At 31.4% G+C, this 19,099-nt stretch overlaps 1 protein-coding gene across 1 annotated transcript in view; it reads left to right on the top strand.

The window, feature by feature from the left end:
* COL11A1 (collagen type XI alpha 1 chain) overlaps nt 1-19,099 on the top strand; it is a 195,933-nt gene that overhangs the window by 84,420 nt on the left and 92,414 nt on the right. Inside the window, exons 16-29 of the mRNA XM_024751257.1 lie at nt 1,424-1,477; nt 4,250-4,303; nt 4,422-4,475; nt 4,668-4,721; nt 5,931-5,984; nt 6,102-6,146; nt 7,337-7,390; nt 7,834-7,878; nt 8,130-8,183; nt 8,633-8,677; nt 13,062-13,115; nt 14,216-14,260; nt 16,357-16,410; nt 16,491-16,535. Coding sequence (XP_024607025.1) covers nt 1,424-1,477; nt 4,250-4,303; nt 4,422-4,475; nt 4,668-4,721; nt 5,931-5,984; nt 6,102-6,146; nt 7,337-7,390; nt 7,834-7,878; nt 8,130-8,183; nt 8,633-8,677; nt 13,062-13,115; nt 14,216-14,260; nt 16,357-16,410; nt 16,491-16,535 — 711 coding nt within the window. The remainder of the gene's footprint in view (nt 1-1,423; nt 1,478-4,249; nt 4,304-4,421; nt 4,476-4,667; nt 4,722-5,930; nt 5,985-6,101; nt 6,147-7,336; nt 7,391-7,833; nt 7,879-8,129; nt 8,184-8,632; nt 8,678-13,061; nt 13,116-14,215; nt 14,261-16,356; nt 16,411-16,490; nt 16,536-19,099) is intronic.

The following is a 19,099-nucleotide window of genomic DNA, read 5'->3' as shown; positions in this document are numbered from 1 at the left end:
GAGTCTAACGTATTTTACATATTAAGATTTAAAAAAGAAACAATATTTTAATACATAAATATGTTCATTCTTTCAGTGAAATATTCCTTTTTTCAATTATTTGTTTCCAATTGATTTTATAGACTAAAAGAGATCTATATTTTAAAATATTCAGGAAACAGAAAATGTTCTTTACCCTACTCTGTTACTGTCAATTATTACATGGCGATTTTTAGAATAAGTGTTTGGGCAAAGTAATTATAATCTGTTGAGTAGGTTGTGCTTATATACAGAAGATATAATGCAGTAAAGTAATTAAAAATAGACTGTCCTTTAATTGCATTCAATTCTATGCTTAATAATCTGATTTAATGTAGAACCCCAGTTTCTCTCTTGAAGAAATTTAGTTGCAAGAATTCTTAATTAGACACTTGGAAGTCATCATTCTTGTAATTTTCAGGATTGGAATATTCATGTTACTTGACTTGTCATATTTTTTGGCAGTCATATTAATAGTTATTTTACTTTGGAGCCACCAGGAGGCTCTAGATACCTAGCATTTTCAGGCTTAGCATAATTTTAACCTTTTTGCACTTTGATTCAATGTAGTATTTAATTGAATCTCTATTGATTTAAATAAATCAGAAACTTCTTAAACACACAAAGTATACTTCTTCAGAATGAAGTAACTATTACCACTATGTTCAATTTTAGTGTTCTAAAGCTTTTTAGGAAGATGAATGACCTAGTATTTATTTTTTAAAACTCACAGCACTTTCATAAAGTGGTTTTATACTTTTTTCCAGTTACTGTGCCAGGCTTTTGTTGCACTTTGTGAATTATGTAAATATTTGGAAGAGGCATTTGTCATAAGGACTTATTCTCCTAAGGAAAAATAGACCAATCTAGGAAAAAATGCTTTGACATTATTTCAGGACAATTATAATAACAACAATAGCATCTGTTCTTGACATTTTATTGCTATAGAATTCAGTGTCTGAGAAGTTTCTGAGTATAACAGCATTAATATTTGCCAAGTTTCATAAATGAATTCAATGTGTGCCCGATTCTGTAAAAATGTATTTCCTCTAGTATTCCACAACAGTGTAATGATAAATAACGCCTGTGTATCATCGTAAGTGCTCTGATGGCACACACATTAAAGAACATTTCAATGTGATTTCATGAAATTTGCTTCTGTGTAGTTATCAGTAAAATATAGACTTTTAAATATAGTTCACACACTGGAATACAGTCAAAATCTGAGAAGAGATGTATTTCAATCAGAGGACTTGAAAATTTTGTTGTATTAACTAATAAAATCATACTATTTGAAGAAATGTATTTTGAATAATGTTTAATTATTTCAAGTGAAAATGGTAGGAAAAAAACTGGTTAGGGAATTACAAGATTAAATGATTATGTCTTCACCTTTTCTCTACAGGGGGGGCCTGGTTCCTCTGGGGCCAAAGGTGAGAGGGGTGATCCAGGTCCTCAGGTAAAAATTAACCTATTTCACTTATTTTATTTTTGAGTTTATTTTATCTATTAGGGTGATTGAAGTGTCTACCATCTGTTTTATGAGTAAAGAAATTACTTACATTACCTTTAAGCTCACATCACGTTCTTCAATTGAAACATCTCTAATGGTCAGTTGACTGCCAATAACTTTATTAATTTAAACAATATTAAAAGAAGATAATAAGCTAGAATGGGAAAGTCTTGAGAGTAATAGGTCTTCAGAACATTAAATTGGCTTGAGATTGTACAGAACAGAGAAGTACTATTACAATTGTATTTATAGTGGCCCTGCCACAAGCCTAACATATTTCCTGTGGAGAATAAAATCTAGTAAATTCTCTCAGAAAGAATATTTAATATACCTAAAAGAAGCTAATTTGAAGCCCTTTGTAGAGCTGAGGAAATTAAGAGAAATTGAGAACATCTGACCTGAAATTCTTAAAAAGATCTTACATTATATTTACACGGTGCCAAATTAAAAGTATTATTTTTCCTTGAATGATAAGTAGATAGAGACATTCACTATAAGCACATTATGAATTATACTTATTCTAGAAAACTGTAAAAGCAAAATGTGATGTATTTTTAAAATTCATTTTTTTTTTAAATTATTTTTTAAAATTTATTTATTCATTTATTTATTTTTGGCTGTGTTGGGTCTTCATTTCTGTGCGAGGGCCTTCTCTAGTTGTGGCAAGCGGGGGCCACTCTTCATCGCGGTGCACGGGCCTCTCACTGTCGCGGCCTCTCTTGCTGCAGAGCACAGGCTCCAGACGCGCAGAGCTCAGTATTTGTAGCTCACGGGCCCAGCCGCTCCGCGGCACGTGGGATCTTCCCAGACCAGGGCTTGAACCCATGTCCCCTGCATTGGCAGGCAGACTCCCAACCACTGCACCACCAGGGAAGCCCTAAAATTCATTTTTAATGAAAATGCTTTCTGATATACTCAATAACATATAAACTCAGATTGGGCTACAGGAGCTCTCAAGTGGCCATCCAACTAATTTTTTTCTATTTTTAAAATTAGTTTTATTTTAACAATATTATAATGTAAACTTGAATGTGAACACCTATATGTATTCTTTGTCACCACCACCACAGTCATAACCCCAAGCAATTTCTTGGTGCCACTTTACAGTCACAACTTCCTAATACCCGACAAGCACTGATCTGTTCTTCATCACTACAGTTTCATGTTTCCAAGAATATTACATAAATGAAATCATACATTATGTAATCTTTGAGACTGGTTTCTTTCACTTAGCATAATGCCTTTGGGGTTTGTTGCAGTTGATGAGTGCATCAATAGTTTATTCCTTTTTGTTGCTGTATAATATGCCCCTGTTTGGATGCACCACAGTTTATTTTGAAATGAGAAAAAATCCCCCCAAAATTTAGAAAGATATTTGGGTGGCACAGAATGTGGCAACCTTCTTTTTCGTGCTTGTTAAATGTTGCCATAAAGAAATGGAAAACATTTGTACCTTAACTGAGAATTGTATAAAAATATTGATATATCTTTTGCAAAGTTTATGAACTTTTGGGTCAGACTCACCTCTTTACAAAATGGATGAATCTGAAAACATGCTGCAGTAGTTTTCACGGTCTTTGCAGTTTTCCTTAACTCCAATGAGATGCAATATCAAATGAAGGATCATTTTCATTGAAAACTAACAAGATTTATCCTTTTATTATTGCTCCTTGCCTTCCAGCTGGGGTATAGGATAGAGTTTTCTTGCTGCAATAGTTTTTTAAAAGCTATATTCTTTTAACCTCTAATTATTAGGCAACCTTAATTTCATATTTCTATAATCAACATTTCACAGTAATCATAAGAATTATTTGTAATTTCAAATATGTGTTGCATTTTCTACCTCACTCATTATATACATATTGTTTAAACTTAAAAAGGGTATAGTTAATTAAATACAAAGGCCTATATACTATTTTTACTGGATCTATATTGGATCTATTATTAGCTGTGTAATTTTATTTTAAAAATCACATATATTAATTCACAAGTAAGACATTGTATATTGATATAACATTGTATTATACTGCTTCAAGAAAGATATTGAGAATCTTTAAACTTTAATCTGACATGGCATGGTGCCAGTCAATAATTTGAATTAAGGTTTGCCAAGTGATCCTCCAGGATTTTGTAGATGATTGAAAGAAATATGTACCAGCACTGTGCTAAATTATAGGAGTATAACAGAGAAAAAGATTTAGTCCAAAATCACAGTAGTTAACAATTTAATGGGAGATTGAACTATGAAAAAAAGACAATTATAATTCAATGTGATACCTGCAATAAAAGAATAAATATCCAGAATAGGATTCCAAAAAATGAAGAGAAAGGTGAAGGCGAAGAGAAGAGGAATAAAATGGAAGTGTTTTCAGTCAAGTGAAATGTAAAACTGCAAGGTTTTGAGAATATATTTAGTAATTGAGGATTTTTTTAAAGCTTAAAATATCAGTTTATATGACTTTTGTTTAAATGTAATTGCATGTCTATATAAACTTAATAAAATAGCCTGACTCTTTTTTGGCAAGAAACCATTTAGAAAAATCGATTCTCTTGTCTTTTTGCTTTATCTAGAATTTTACATAAGAAATTATTTTCTTGTGTTAAAATGATTAAGGTAAAGCTAAGAAGATATAAATTTCTAAAGCCCTTTCTCTTGATGTGATTAAGTTTATTGATCAGGAATTCTATAAAATTAATTAATTATGATGTTTTGTATAGGGCCCTCGTGGTGTCCAAGGTCCTCCTGGTCCAATAGGAAAATCTGGAAAAAGGGTATGGTTAGTTTTCATTGTACATTTTGAGGGCATCTGAAATCATCAGTTATTTTGTTTTCTTTTATTCTGTGCTATTTGGAATCCCTTTTGCTTAGTCATGTTCTTGGTATTATCAGGGTCGTCCGGGTGCTGATGGAGGAAGAGGAATGCCAGGAGAACCCGGGGCCAAGGTCGGGAGCTCATCTCATACATTTGTATTTTCAGATCTCGTATCTCAGTTCACCCCTGAAATTTTTATATTTTAAAATAGAGTTTATTGATATGAAAGAACGTTTCACACTCAAATTACAGTACAGAAATAAGCTGGAAATGTGATGATAATGATGACGGTGATGATGATGACGTTGATGGTGATTTTACAGGGGGATCGAGGATTTGATGGACTTCCAGGTCTGCCAGGTGACAAGGGTCACAGGGTAAGATATACCATTCTGTACATTGTATACTTTTTATATTGGGATAATACAGGAATACTACGAAATATTGATACACTAAGATATAAGAAGAAAATTAATTTAAGTATTTGTGAACTCATATAAATTAGTACATCTACTAGATACTTGAAGAAAGATAAGTAGAATTATATGTGTGATACTCATATAAGTTCTTTAATTTCTTTTAGACATTAAAATACTCAGTTTACACAAACATAAGTTGATGTGGAATCTTTATGTACACGTATATGGAAAATACATTTATAGAACAAGTGTGGAGATTTAATTTTGCCTCTAATTTTTTGATAATTGCCTCAATTTCCTTATTACATTTTGTCTGTGGAAATATACTCAAAAGAGGACATCTATAGGCAGTTTGTCATTAATATAACAATATACTGGGCACTGTATTTTATTATACTAATTAGATGGCTCCAGTAGATTGAGACACCACAGGCTACTTCTTTATGATAATATTAGTTTGCAGTCCAGTGCAAGAGCTTATAATTCACTAAGGCTAAACAAAATACAATGTTGAACAACAATCCAGTCAATATTTTTAGTGGGAAATTAAGCAAAGATGTGGTCTTTCGAAAAAAGATCAGAATTGGATCTTCACATTTTTTTTCTCCAAAAGTTAAGAAGGAAGATGAGACAACCATTAGGAAATTGGAGAATATAAAAAAAATAGAAAGATAAAGAAAAGAGAGCACTATGAATGTCTAGCAAGACATTTAGTGTGTGCCTATCACATGTTGAGAAAAATATATAATTTTCTTTTTTAAAAAATCCAAAAATTTCTTTAGTCTTCTAGAACTGTGCTGATTTAATAAGAATTATTTTAGAAGCAGAAAAAATGTAAATAAAAATCAGCAAAGTGTATCCATGTTTAAGACAGTCTTCAGCAAAATACTTTTCTATTTGTTTGTAATAATTAAATGTCTGAAAATTATTTGGGAATTTCATTTAAACCTTTTTGTTTTCAAAATTGAGGGAACAATTTTTCCTAGCATACTAATATATAACGCCAGTTAATGTAAAATTATGATTTATCTTTGAAGTGTTTTGAGGAGGAAAATAGAGCATAAGTTTTTTCTGCAAATGTTCCGTTATATTTGGTAGGATAGCTGTAGGATAGACAAACATTCTAGTTTATTTTGTGTTCTACTTATACTTGGATTTATTTAATAGGGTGAACGAGGTCCCCAAGGTCCTCCTGGTCCTCCTGGCGAAGATGGAATGCGGGTATATTAAACTTCATTTCTTTTAAGAAATATTTAAAATTGAAACATAGAACAAAATCATGCTGAAATGTTACATTGTCTGATTGCATCACTCTCCCATTCATTTTGTCCATGACAGGGAGAAGATGGAGAAATAGGACCAAGGGGTCTTCCAGGTGAAGCTGTAAGCAACTTTCTTTTTTTCTTTTTAAATAATACCCCGTTTTGAAGGAATAGTGATTGGTGTTACATATATAAAGTCAATAATAAACTCAGATGACTATTGCTGTCTTGCCTAAGCTAAGCAGGTAATTGTTATGTGAAAAAAACATTTAAAAATGTTACTGAGAGCTCTTCTTTTGTTAAAGATAAAGTCTCAGAAAGTCAAGAGAAAAAATTGTGGGATATAACATCTTTTCAGGCAAAAACCTTACCTAGTTTTTGTTGCTGTTTTTTGTTTTGTTTCAGTTTTTATATCATCAATAGCTCTAGAATCTAGTTATGTGCTTAGGATAAATTAATCTTATTATCAGAAGAAATACAAAAGTGAGGTGCTTAGTATATACCAGATAGAACTATAAAATTTACTAGATTATATCCTTTTTTCCACTGATTTTTACAAATGAGGAAACTGAATTGGAAAGGTTTACCCAAAGCTAGTTAATCAAAGAACCAGATGAGAAGCAGGCCTCCTAGTTTTAGTCCTAGTTTTCCACATTATAGAGCCTGTCAACTAAAAGGCATAGTAGCTCAAGTGAATATGACAGTAAGTCATTGTATTCACTTCTCTAAAGAAGGAAAAGAAGGAGGAACAAATAGAGGAGAGGGAAGAAGAAGAGAAGAAATTAATTAAGTCATAATAATTTTAAAAATCAAGCAAATGGTTTCTATAATCTTGCTAACATAGTTATCCAGCTGTTTGTTTCTTTCTCTCAGTAGAATATTCTTTCATGATGGAATTTACTTAACTGTAAAATAAATGAGAATCAGGACTCTTCTATTTGTGTAGTCTATCTTATTGAATAATAAGATTTAATAAGATTCAGTGTTGCTATTCAAATTGGAAAATGACACAAAAGTGACTTATTTAAAGCATTAAAATATTTCCTATTTTTAAAATTTCCCAAGTGATTCATATGTAAATTTATAAAAATCAAAGATACGGCTTCTGTATTAAAGACTTTCTTGTCCATCTTGGCTTTTGGATCAATATAAACACTAGATATTTGTGTCATGTAAAAATGGCATTTTTAAACACCATTAAAAGAAGATGAACAAATATTTTAATCTAAACATTACATTAATATTTATTTAAAGGAAGAGGCATGTTTTGAAGGCATTTCTTATGAGAATGTGTTTTTCTTTTCCTCCTAGGGTCCACGAGGTTTGCTAGGACCAAGGGGAACTCCAGGACCTACAGGACAGCCTGTATGTATTGTTGAAAACATTCAAGATTTCCTAGGAAAAGCTTGTTACCAGACTTTTTAAAGCCAGGAGGCTGTGAAAGCTTTCAGTAGACAGCCAAGGGTTTACTGCTCTGTTATATTCTAAGACCTAATGATGCTGCCTATCAGTTTAACTGAGCGTACCCTACTCCACTGGCTTCTTTCTTTTCTCTTCCTTTTAGTTTACCTATTTTATTGTTTCGTGTCAAATTCCGAACTCGCAGTGGAAAATGCTGTTAGGTTGTCTCCATGGGCATGGAGAGGAGAGTATAGACCTTGCTTTTTCCCTCATTTCCATTAAGTTCTAAAATGATTTTTTAGTCAACCTAGGCTACTGGGTGTCATATTATTAGGTTAGTCTTCTAAATTTTCCATTGTAGCATCTGAACTTGTTAACACTCAAGCATATTTTTTTCGTCATTGAAGGGTATCGCAGGTGTGGATGGCCCCACAGGACCAAAAGGGAACATGGTATGTAGAAAATATCCATAAGATAACTCATTTCTGTAATCTAAGTACTAACAAACCACTTTTGTTGCTAAATCTAAAATTAAGATTTCTTACAATGTGTTGCCAAGTGCTTCTGCCAGCATTAATATTTTGCAAGATTTTCCGGATTCTCTATAGGGAAACATGATTTGGGGACTATTTTTCAACTGAAAAGAAAAAACCTATTATGTGAAATAGTTTTATTAAAGACTCTTTATATTTTCCTATGGCAGGGTCCCCAAGGGGAGCCTGGACCTCCAGGTCAGCAAGGGAATCCAGGACCTCAAGTAAGTCTAAACCGTCACAGCTTTTTTGAGCTAATGGGATAAGATGGTATCTTTATACAAGAAAATTGACAGCCTCAGAATTTTCTATGTAGGGCTAAGAGTTTTTATTGTGAATGTAGGAAGATGATTCTTTTTTTTTTTTTTCTTTTTAAAAAAAATTTGAGCAAATTTGCAGAGGCCTCTTTCTTCCAAGAGAAAAATGAGTCATTTGGTGTTCATGGAATGCCAGGACACCTGCAGGAGGGTTCTGAATAGGATCACATTACATATCCGTTGCCAGAAGAGTAGCTTATGTAAAATCCCTCATAGTGTTGCAAAACTTTCTGGGGAATGTTATATAGATTCTCATAAATCATTTCATGTAAATTAGAGGGCTAATCATTTACTATTTTAAAAGTGTATTCTTGTGATGTGATTCTTGACATATGAAATGAATTCTTTTAAAATAGGGTCTTCCTGGTCCACAAGGTCCAATTGGTCCTCCCGGTGAAAAAGTAAGTTATTCTGTTGTTCTAGTAATGTCTGGTAAACAAGCTTGTGTTGTCAACTTTAGGGAGGTATAAGGTCTGCCTTCTGTTTTTGATAAGGTATTTAAATGTCCCAGCATATAAAGAATTAATCTGGAGTTAAATTATGAAAGCACAGGGTGAGCAGCAGTCATTCATATGTCTCTGAACTGTAAATGATAAAATTTCACAAAGTTTCCATTTGGATAACTTCCAAATGTGACATTCTCAGATATATTAATTTCAGAAACGTACTGATATGAGTGTTTTCTCTTTATTTTGGTTCTTTTATTTCTCATTATTTAAAAAATGTAATTAGGTTTGCTTGTGACAAAAGGCTTTTAGCAAGGTCTAATTAAGGGAAAATTGTGACATTATTGCCACAGTTTCTCATGTATAAATGGCAAATGATGTTCTTTTTAATAACTCAATGTCTGGATCAAAACAAGAATAAGTTTTTAATTAAAGAGATGTCTTTTGTCCCTATCTCCTCTGACAAATTCCCGAAGTAGTATTTCCTGTCCCCTATAGTTACAGCACGGTGTTACCTAATTCTTTCTAATATATTTTTTCTTATTTTTGTTGATTTCTATGAATATGTAATTTTTTTTAAATTAACAACTTTATTGGGGTTAATTTCATACCCTAAAAATTTACTCATTTTAAGTGTACAAGTCGATGATTTTTAGTAAATTTATAGAGTTGTGCCACAATCACATTTTTAGAATACTTATACCACCCTAGAAAGAAACCTTGTGTCAATTTGCACTCCCATTTCACCCACTAAGCTAGACAACCATTGATCTACTTTCTATCTTTATAGATTTACCTTATCTGAACATCTCATGTGAACAAGATATAGGAATGAAATTAATATTTTAATTTAATCATATGAATGAATATAATATGTGACATTTGTGTCTGGCTTCATTTGGCATAATGTTTTTGAGGTTTATCCATATTGCAGCCTGTATCAGCACTTTGCTCCTTTTTGTTGCCAAATAGTATTCCATTGATTGAATATACCACATTTTGTTTACTTATTCAGCAGTTGAGGGACATATGAGTTATGTAACTTTTCAGCTATTATGAATAGTGCTGCTGTGAATATTTGTAAAAAGGTATTTGTGTAGACATGTTTTCATTTATTTTTGGTAGATACTTAGAAGTGGAATTGCTGGGTTATATGGTAAATTTATATTTAACATTTTAAGAAGTTTCCAATTGTTTTTCAAAGTGGTTGTACCATATTTCCTTCCTATCAGCAATTTATGAGGATTCTAGTTTCTCTAGATTCTCAACAATACTAATATTGCTTCTCTTTTTGATTATGGTCATTTTTGTTGGTGTGAAATAGTATCTTATTGTGGTTTTAACTGACATTTCCCTAATCACTAGTGATGCTGAACATATTTTTATGTGCTTATTGACCTTTTCTATATATTCTTTGATAAAATATATATTCAAGTCCTTTGGTAACATTCTTACCAAGTTACTTATTATTAATGTTAAGAATTAGCATATCAAACTTAAATGATCTTTAAAGTACTTTTTCTCTGTGCATATTTTCCATATGTTTACAGTATTAGAGTGCTATGGAAAATGGTTTATTTATTTAAGATGTTAGGTACCAAAGGAGATTTAAAATCTTTGCTTTAGATCAGAGATCTTAACCTGGACACATATTCTTAACATATTTTGGATTAGCTCATCATAACCATAAATTGCACTTGAGGCATGTGCCTATTGAATTTTCTACAATAATTTTATCATCTCTGAACTGGATTCCTAGGAAGAATTTGCTTTTAAGGAAAGCTGTTATATCTGAATTCCCTTTGTTGAGTCACAGGTAAAATATAGAATCTGATTCACTGCACTTCTTGTGGTAGGAAGAGAGCTGTCTTTAAGCACAAGCCGCTTCTTTCTCTGCTTTGAACATATCCAGCTCTTGAGTCCAAAGACAGCCTCTTTCCATCAAAAGGAGAAAGAAACTCAAGAACATGAAGAAAATGCATTGTATTTGTATTGCATTTACGATATATAGTTTATTTTGGATCTATATTACTTTTATTTTCTTTATGATATACTGTGTTCTGTTTATTCTGGCTCAAGAGCCTTGTCTTTCAAAACTTGGTGAATAATGTTTTCAGTTGGATCATGCTATAATCTCACAATTAAATATAATTTAAGTAATGTCATATATTTTTAATTCCCAATAACTTTTATATTTTTGTCCTAAGTTATCATAGCCTATGCTGTTATTATATTTGTGATAAAAGATTTTATAAAGTTCAAGCTAATTAACTAAAATGGATGACAACTATATTGCTTTTCTGACACGTTGATAACTTAAATATACTGTTAAGTCCTGTGATTTAATTTATGGCTTCAGAATTTACATCACATATGTTAATGGCTTTACAGAAAACAAATGGTATTGTATAACTATATGAGCTAAAGAAGAAAAAGCAAGACACGAAATATATATTAGTTAAAGGCAAGGACTTTGACGGTATGGCTACAGATCTGGATTCATTTATATTGCAATTCTGTGATGTATTAACATTAGTTAATTACTCAAGCTCTTTGATGCTGATATTTCATGGAATTGCTTGAGACTTAAAATGGATACTATACATATAAATATATGCTTAACATAGTGCATAGAGACACTTATAAATATATGCATATAGACACTTAGAGACATATGCATATAGACACATAAAGACACATAAATATATGCATATAGACACTTAGAGACATATGCATATAGACACTTAGAGACATATGCATATAGACACATAGAGACACTTATAAATATATGCTTAACATAGTGCATAGAGACACAATAAATTTTAACTATTTTATTAAAATCTAAAATATGGCATTCATTCATTTAACTTTGTCCCCATTCCTGTAGGGAGACACCAAGCAGTTAAGAAAGCAGACAAAATATTGTACTGTCATGGAGCTTCCATTTTAAAAAAGATGGATTGATTTTAACTTGATTAAAAAAATCATCCTATAGTACAAGAGTTTTAGTATTTTTCATCTACCCTTAAATATATAGCAACAACATAAAATCCATGTAGTATTGTACACAAGGTCATTGTCTTAGAAATATATCTGCTGATAATAATAATTACTGGAATAGTTTTGCCTTTGTAATCTACATTTTGTTTTGAAGAAATAAGACTATTTACTGAGAGAGAAAAAATGATTTGAGTGAAAGGCAAAATACTGCCATTAAAAAAAAACAGGCTTTATAACAATTGTTTCATAATGTTAGATTACTTAACTGTATATGACTTTGCAGAGTGGTGAAGGGAATTAAATCTTTTAAATCCTGTAAATGAGATGCAATTAAATTCAGTTATAAAGTCCAGATTGTTCAATTTAAAGATTACCTTTATTTTTGTGTGTTGTTCCATAGTGATTTAAGTGAGACTTTCTTGTTAAGTGATTTAAGTGAGGATTTCTAGTTAAATTCTGTACTATTCATGTATATGAATACAATGCTTTTTCTAAATACTTTCTAAGAATGGAAAAATCCTCCTACATCCAGCATCTAGGATTGCTGATATATCCTTGCCCTTTTAATTGTTTCTAAATTCTGGCTAATGACTTGACCAGCAAGCAATAATGGCTTAGGCTCTGAAGACTTGATAAAATTAATTATTCTAAGCAGAAAGCCAATTTTTCTCCCAGTGAAGGGTCTACTTCTTGTAATAGTCATTCTTAGCATGTTCCAACCTTACCAATGATCAAATTAAATGAGAATTGAAATCCCCTGTGATTAAACACAGATTAATCTGTTGAATAAATAGTTACTGAAGTACAGTTGATTTACAATGTTGTATTAATTTCTACTGTACAGCAAAGTGATTTAGTTCATTCTTTTTCATATTCTTTTCCATTATGGTTTATCACAAGGTATTGAATATAGTTCCTTGTGAATTGGCACTTATTAACATCATTGATGGAAATAGCCAATATTTGCTTTTTCAATGATATAAATCAATGTATATTGATTGTATATTGACCTATATTGTTTTCCTTTTTATTCTATAAGTTCCAGTTTATTGTGGTATGCAAAAACTAACTTGTTAATTTAAAAAGACACATTTAGGACTATTAAGCAGTATGAAAACTAGCATGTCTCTGACAGATGTTAAATTTGGTTTTCATCTATCTTTATATACCATTTCTTCTACATAATATGTTAAAAAGTATTCAGATGTTTGTTGCTTATAGATGAAAGCCAGTGACTCAAGTTAAGAATTTTATTGGGTGTATATCATTATGTACAAAGTCAGACTTTTCATTATTTTCAATTTTTAAATGAAAATATTATTTTTCTCTATTTGATTAGGGACCACAAGGAAAACCAGGACTTGGAGGACTCCCTGGTGCTGATGGGCCTCCTGTAAGTAATAGTTACCTGGTCATTAAAATTTCTATATGTTATTTGCAAAAATAGATTTTACATGTGCTTTAGAAGTGATTGTAAGAATTCAGTAATAAAAGCAGTAGAGCCAATAATTAAACATTGATCTCTCTAAAATGCTATTTCATCATGCCACTTCCATATTGCAAACTCTTTAAGGAGCTCCCAGTGGGCTTTGGACCACCCTAGGCCAGAATCTCATATTTTCCTACCACTCACTTTTCTCTTAGCATGCTTTACATTTTCTATTGCTATACCTTTTGTTATGTCCTTTTCTTTTCATAGAAAACACTTTTCCATTCTCTCTTCCTTTTCAAAGAACATGTTTCTTGAGAGTCCAGGTGAAATTCCTCACCTTTTGTAAGTTTCCTCAGACATCTTACATGAAAATTCCTCTGCCTTCAGGGATTTCCTACTTTTCTAGAAATATAGCGGTGTTTATTATATCTTATCACATAGTAATAAATAATGTAATTATGTAATCTCCACAATTGTTATTTTTTTCTCTTCAAACTACTTACTCAGAGCTAGGGTACAAAAATTTTCATTCTGCAACTAGTTGTTTTCATTGAGTATAGTTGTTGTGGAGCTGTATGTTTTTATACAAAATTTAGTGACTCTCGATAACTTGATTACAAACACCATTAGTGTTTATGATGTTGCTATATTTTAAAATATATATCCACATATTTTAGTTGCTTTTTAAAGATGTGTGTATGATTATTTGATCAATATGCAAAATAAAAGTTAGATTGAAACACCTTTATGTAAGACTCTAAATGAGACTGGGGTTGAACTGTTGATGAATAATATGTGTTATGTGCTTTTCCCAAGCTCTCGCTCAAGTATATTATGTGGTTGATGAAACTTATACCCATGCAATATAAACTTACTATGTTTCTTTCCAAATGCCACAGTTTCCAGTGTTATTTAAAGCCATATACACTGATGCAAAATGTGCAATATATTTTGAAACATAAAGAGTAAAACCTCAACAGATGGGAAAAAAGGGAACAATTTCATAATATAAATTACCATTAATATTGCATCTCACCAGTCTATATTTTTGATAAATGTAGGGTCATCCTGGAAAAGAAGGCCAGTCTGGAGAAAAGGGTTCTCTGGTATGTTACAAAGTATCCATTTAAATATTGTCACCTTATCCTCTAGAGAAAATGCCTTACTTTGATCATTTCTACAATATATATATGTGTGTGTGTGTGTGTGTGTGTATATATATATATATATATACATCATATTCTTCGATGATCATTTAGGGATATGAATATTGGAAACTAAGTGCCAGAAAATAGTTATTCTCTACCTGTAATATGTCTTTACTTTCAAAAGAATTTTTGCTAGCATTTAGATGTAAATCATGTTTCTATAGTTGCTTTTTATTTAGGGTATAAAAAAGATGTGTCTTAGATAACTTTTAATTTTGCATTGGCAATTTGATCAATTAGACTAGCATTCTCTGTTTTTTTAAAAATATTCTCATGATAAGAAATAAATCCACATTCTGCCTATGTAATATATGTGGAATAAATGACCATAAGTAATAATAATGAAATTGGACAAGAACTACTGAATATCATTAAAGTGTTTATGTCACTTGAATTTTATTTATACTTATTACTTTCTGATAACCTTTACATAAGAGGAGACTAAATTGTAAGAGCAACGATTAGCAAAATATCTAAATAAAATATCAAAATAAAAGCTTTCAATGTTAATACTATTTTGGATTACAGTAGCAGGGTAAGATCATTTTTATTTAGAGTAGCTAATTTTGGATTCTTATTAAAATAGTCAACATTACTATTGTATAATATATACTATTGTATATTATACATTATTTCCTTTAGGTAGACTAGTGAAATGAAGCCAGCCATGGAAAATATATAATTTTGATCATATTCTTGATGATGTGAATGCAATAAATTTTTTGAACATCCTTTATTGGAGTATAATTGCTTTACAATGGTGTGTTAGTTTCTGCTGTATAACAAAGTGAATCAGTTATACATATACATACATATATCCCCATATCTCTTCCCTCTTGCATCTCCCTCCTTCCCAACCTCCCTATCCCAGTCTTCTAGGTGGTCACAAAGCACCGAGCTGATCTCCCTGTGCTATGTGGCTGCTTCCCACTAGCTATCTATTTTACATTTGGTAGTGTATATATGTCCATGCCACTCTCTCACTTTGTCCCAGCTTACCCTTCCCCCTCCCTATGTCCTCAAGTCCATTCTCTACGTCTGCGTCTTTATTCCTGTCCTACCCCTAGGTTCTTCAGAACCTTTTTTTTTTTTTTTAGATTCCATATATATGTGTTAGCATATGGTATTTATTTTTCTCTTTCTGACTTACTTCACTCTGTATGACAGACTCTAGGTCCATCCACCGCACTACAAATAACTCAATTTCTTTTCTTTTTATGGCTGAGTAATAGTCCATTGTATATATGTGCCACATCTTCTTTATCCATTCATCTGTCTATGGACACTTAGGTTGCTTCCATGTCCTGGCTATTGTAAATAGAGCTGCAATGAACATTGTGGTGCATGACTCTTTTTGAATTATGGTTTTCTCAGAGTGTATGCCCAGTAGTGGGATTGCTGGGTCATATGGTAGTTCTATTTTTAGTTTTTTAAGGAACCTCCATACTGTTCTCCATAGTGGCTGTATCAATTTACATTCCCACCAACAGTGCAAGAGGGTTCCCTTTTCTCCACACCCTCTCCAGCATTTATTGTTTGTAGATTTTTTTATGATAGCCATTCTGACTGGTGTGAGGTGATACTTCATTGTAGTTTTGATTTGGAATGTAATAAATTTAATGCTAGTTTTTGGTTAGAAATTATTTATCCTTTTGGCTAGTCTATAATTGTTTATTGTAGACATTGAAAACATCAGATTTTTTCAGGCTTAGAAAAGCAGTTATTAATTATATAATTACTTATATTATTTCACATATTCATAATATTTATCTTACTTTTTGCATGAATATATAAGTTTGGAGTAGGTAAGTCTCATCACATGATTTGTTCATGATATCTGACTTTAGACACAAATGATAAAGTACCAAAGAAATCTTCACCAGAAGTAGAAAAATACCATGTTCTTATAGATTATTTGGTAAAATTATAGTATGTTGTGAGTGAGGGGCACTTTCAGTGCATTATGTATTTAAATTGCAATGGGTCTTTTTCAGGGTCCTCCTGGTCCACAGGGTCCCATTGGCTACCCTGGTCCCCGAGGAGTAAAGGTAAATATTATTTTTTCCTACATTATTTAATTTCAATGTAAAATATTATAGTTATTTAATCCTTCTAATTTATTCTATAGGGAGCAGATGGTGTCAGAGGTCTCAAGGGCTCTAAAGGTGAAAAGGTAAAACATAATTTATTTAGGTGATTTTAATTGCTATATACCTATTGTATAAAAAATTTAAGTTTATTGAACAGATATTCCATTTCTCAAATATATTGAGTGATTAGTTATGTATCAAACAATGCAAGTCTAATTTTGTACTCTATATCCTGGAAATTTTAGAAGTCTTTTATCCTCAGGTGACGACTACATTATTTAAAAAGAAAAAAAAAAAGCTATGTCATAAACAGAATCAATCCTGCATCTCTTTTTTTCTTACATGTGTTTAACTTTTCTAAATTATAAGGTTGGCCTTATGATTGGTTTGTTATGCTTGGATTGGATCCAGTTATATGTATAACAGAGGAATGTTTATTCTATTTTTTTCTCTACTAAAATCCCCAAATTTTATAAATTGAAATGAAGTGCAAAATATGAAAGTTAGAAGTAACATGAATCAACTGGGGGAACAGGAAGACTTCATATGTGATACTGCATGCACAACAAAAGCTTTAATAAGAAGGAAATTAAGATTAAAGCCAAGTAAAGGTGGCTGAAAGAATGTACATTCTTTTAAAGAGTGCTTATAGTTTAATTTGATGAAGAAAACAAAATTGAGATTTTTTTTCATGTAAATGTCTAACATTAAATGTAGAGCTCCCAAATCCTTCGATGATTGTGTTGAAATGGAATAACATTACTCAGAATCACTATTGCATTAATTCTTACTATATTTCATTTTATAAAACAAAGTTAAGTATAAAATGTTGGTAGATTTGGTGAGAAATATATGCAATACACATTTTGATTTCAAGGATAACTGTTTATTCCCACAGTCATAATATTATCAAAAACACCTTGAATAGATTTGATATCAGTAAGGAATAGATAACAAGAAGGGATGGACTTATTATATACATTATATTTTATTTTTCTGAAAAGAATAAATAGGCTACATACTGAGGCACTGTCAAAGTATGCAACTATATTGACAATTCTACTGTGTGAAAAAATGTCATGCATTTTAAATTAACTCAGCTACTTTGATTTGAATCCCAATTCATCTTGGTCATCACAGATGCACTTCAGGGTATAGTGTCTTACTGAGCTAGCACAGTGGTAGTTTGGACAGTGTTGAACTTGTAATTACTTGCAAGTTGCCTATGCAAAAAAATATATTGTCTCAGTTTGGAATTTGGAATCTCAATTTTTATTGGTAATACATTTAAATATCAATTCAAATTGTTTCTCTGGAATTAGTGCCCATGAAGGATTTTTAGGGAGGGCAGTGTTTAAAGGAAAGGCATTTAATTGGGGTGGGAAAGTTGTGAACTTTTTGGAAAGGGGGGTAGTAGCAAATGACAAAGGAAAATAAAATTATAGATGATGAGATATATGAGGAAAAACCTACTCAGGAAAAAATAATATATATTGCTTATATGTAGGGAAACAATTTGAGATTATTGGTTATTTTGTTTTTCTGAGTATATATTATAATTGACCATTTATCTCATAAGAGATGAAGAAGGAAGTTGAAATTATTTTCTTTTATGAATAACAATATTAATTAATTAACCAAAGGTGAAATACCAAGTTAGTACCCTAACTAGAATAAAATTTTCCATTGTTTAGACTCAGATTTGTTCCTTAGAACTTAAGCAACATAATCCAGTTAACCAAGTGGCACAGGTGAATTCCTTTTTTACATGTTTTCTAAAAATCTGTCTACTTTTAAAAAATGTTAATTCAGACTTGATAATTTAAGGACTGGAAATCTTAGTAGCTTGAAAGTATTATTTGTTTAAAAAATGTCACTTATTGTAAGGATATTCTTAATAACTTGAGTCATCTAATTTATTTTTAAATTGCAAATGTATTGAAAACAAAGTTTTGACAGAAATATCATCTAGTCCACTATATGCTCTCTTAAAAAACAAATCTCTCCTGGACAAAATATCCTAAAAACTGTTACTGATTTTAGACATAAAGTGCAGTATTTTTTTAAACTAAACTTGGCAACTGTGTAATTACCTTTCTCTCTAGGGAGAAAGTATTGAAGACACCAGTCAATAGGAAGTTAAGTGGTCATTTTCAGCTTTTAAGCCTCTGCTATTGCACAATTGCATTAGGTGCAGAGAGAATCCTAATTCCACAAGGCTACTTTGTGGCCAGGAAGCTGAAAACATTATGCTTGTGTCAAAACTTTTAGACCTGTCAGAATTCTTATGTTTAGATAGGATATCAGATTGGATTCCTTTTCCAAGTCTAAGTTTCATATATCCATCATAACCTGATATTTTCTGGATCTTAGCATACCTTACCAAACTAGCACTGAGGCAAGGATGATTCCAAATATACATTCAATAAATGTTTATTAAATATCATGATTTTTAAGGGTCAAAATGTACTAGGCACTGGAGATTCAGAGGTTAATTAAGCATGATTCTTGGTTTTGACCATTTAATAGAAAGAAAGAGACCTATGATCTATTAAGTGCAGGATGTTATCTTATAATGCTAAATGTTCAGTTGGGCACACAGAACAAAGAGGTTAATTTTAAGGGGGAAATATTGAGGTCATGGAAA

This window comes from Neophocaena asiaeorientalis, unplaced genomic scaffold, assembly GCF_003031525.2.
Source record: "Neophocaena asiaeorientalis asiaeorientalis breed wild unplaced genomic scaffold, Neophocaena_asiaeorientalis_V1.1 scaffold147, whole genome shotgun sequence".
Taxonomy (NCBI): Eukaryota; Metazoa; Chordata; class Mammalia; order Artiodactyla; family Phocoenidae; genus Neophocaena; species Neophocaena asiaeorientalis.
This window is presented reverse-complemented; position numbering and strand designations above follow the sequence as displayed.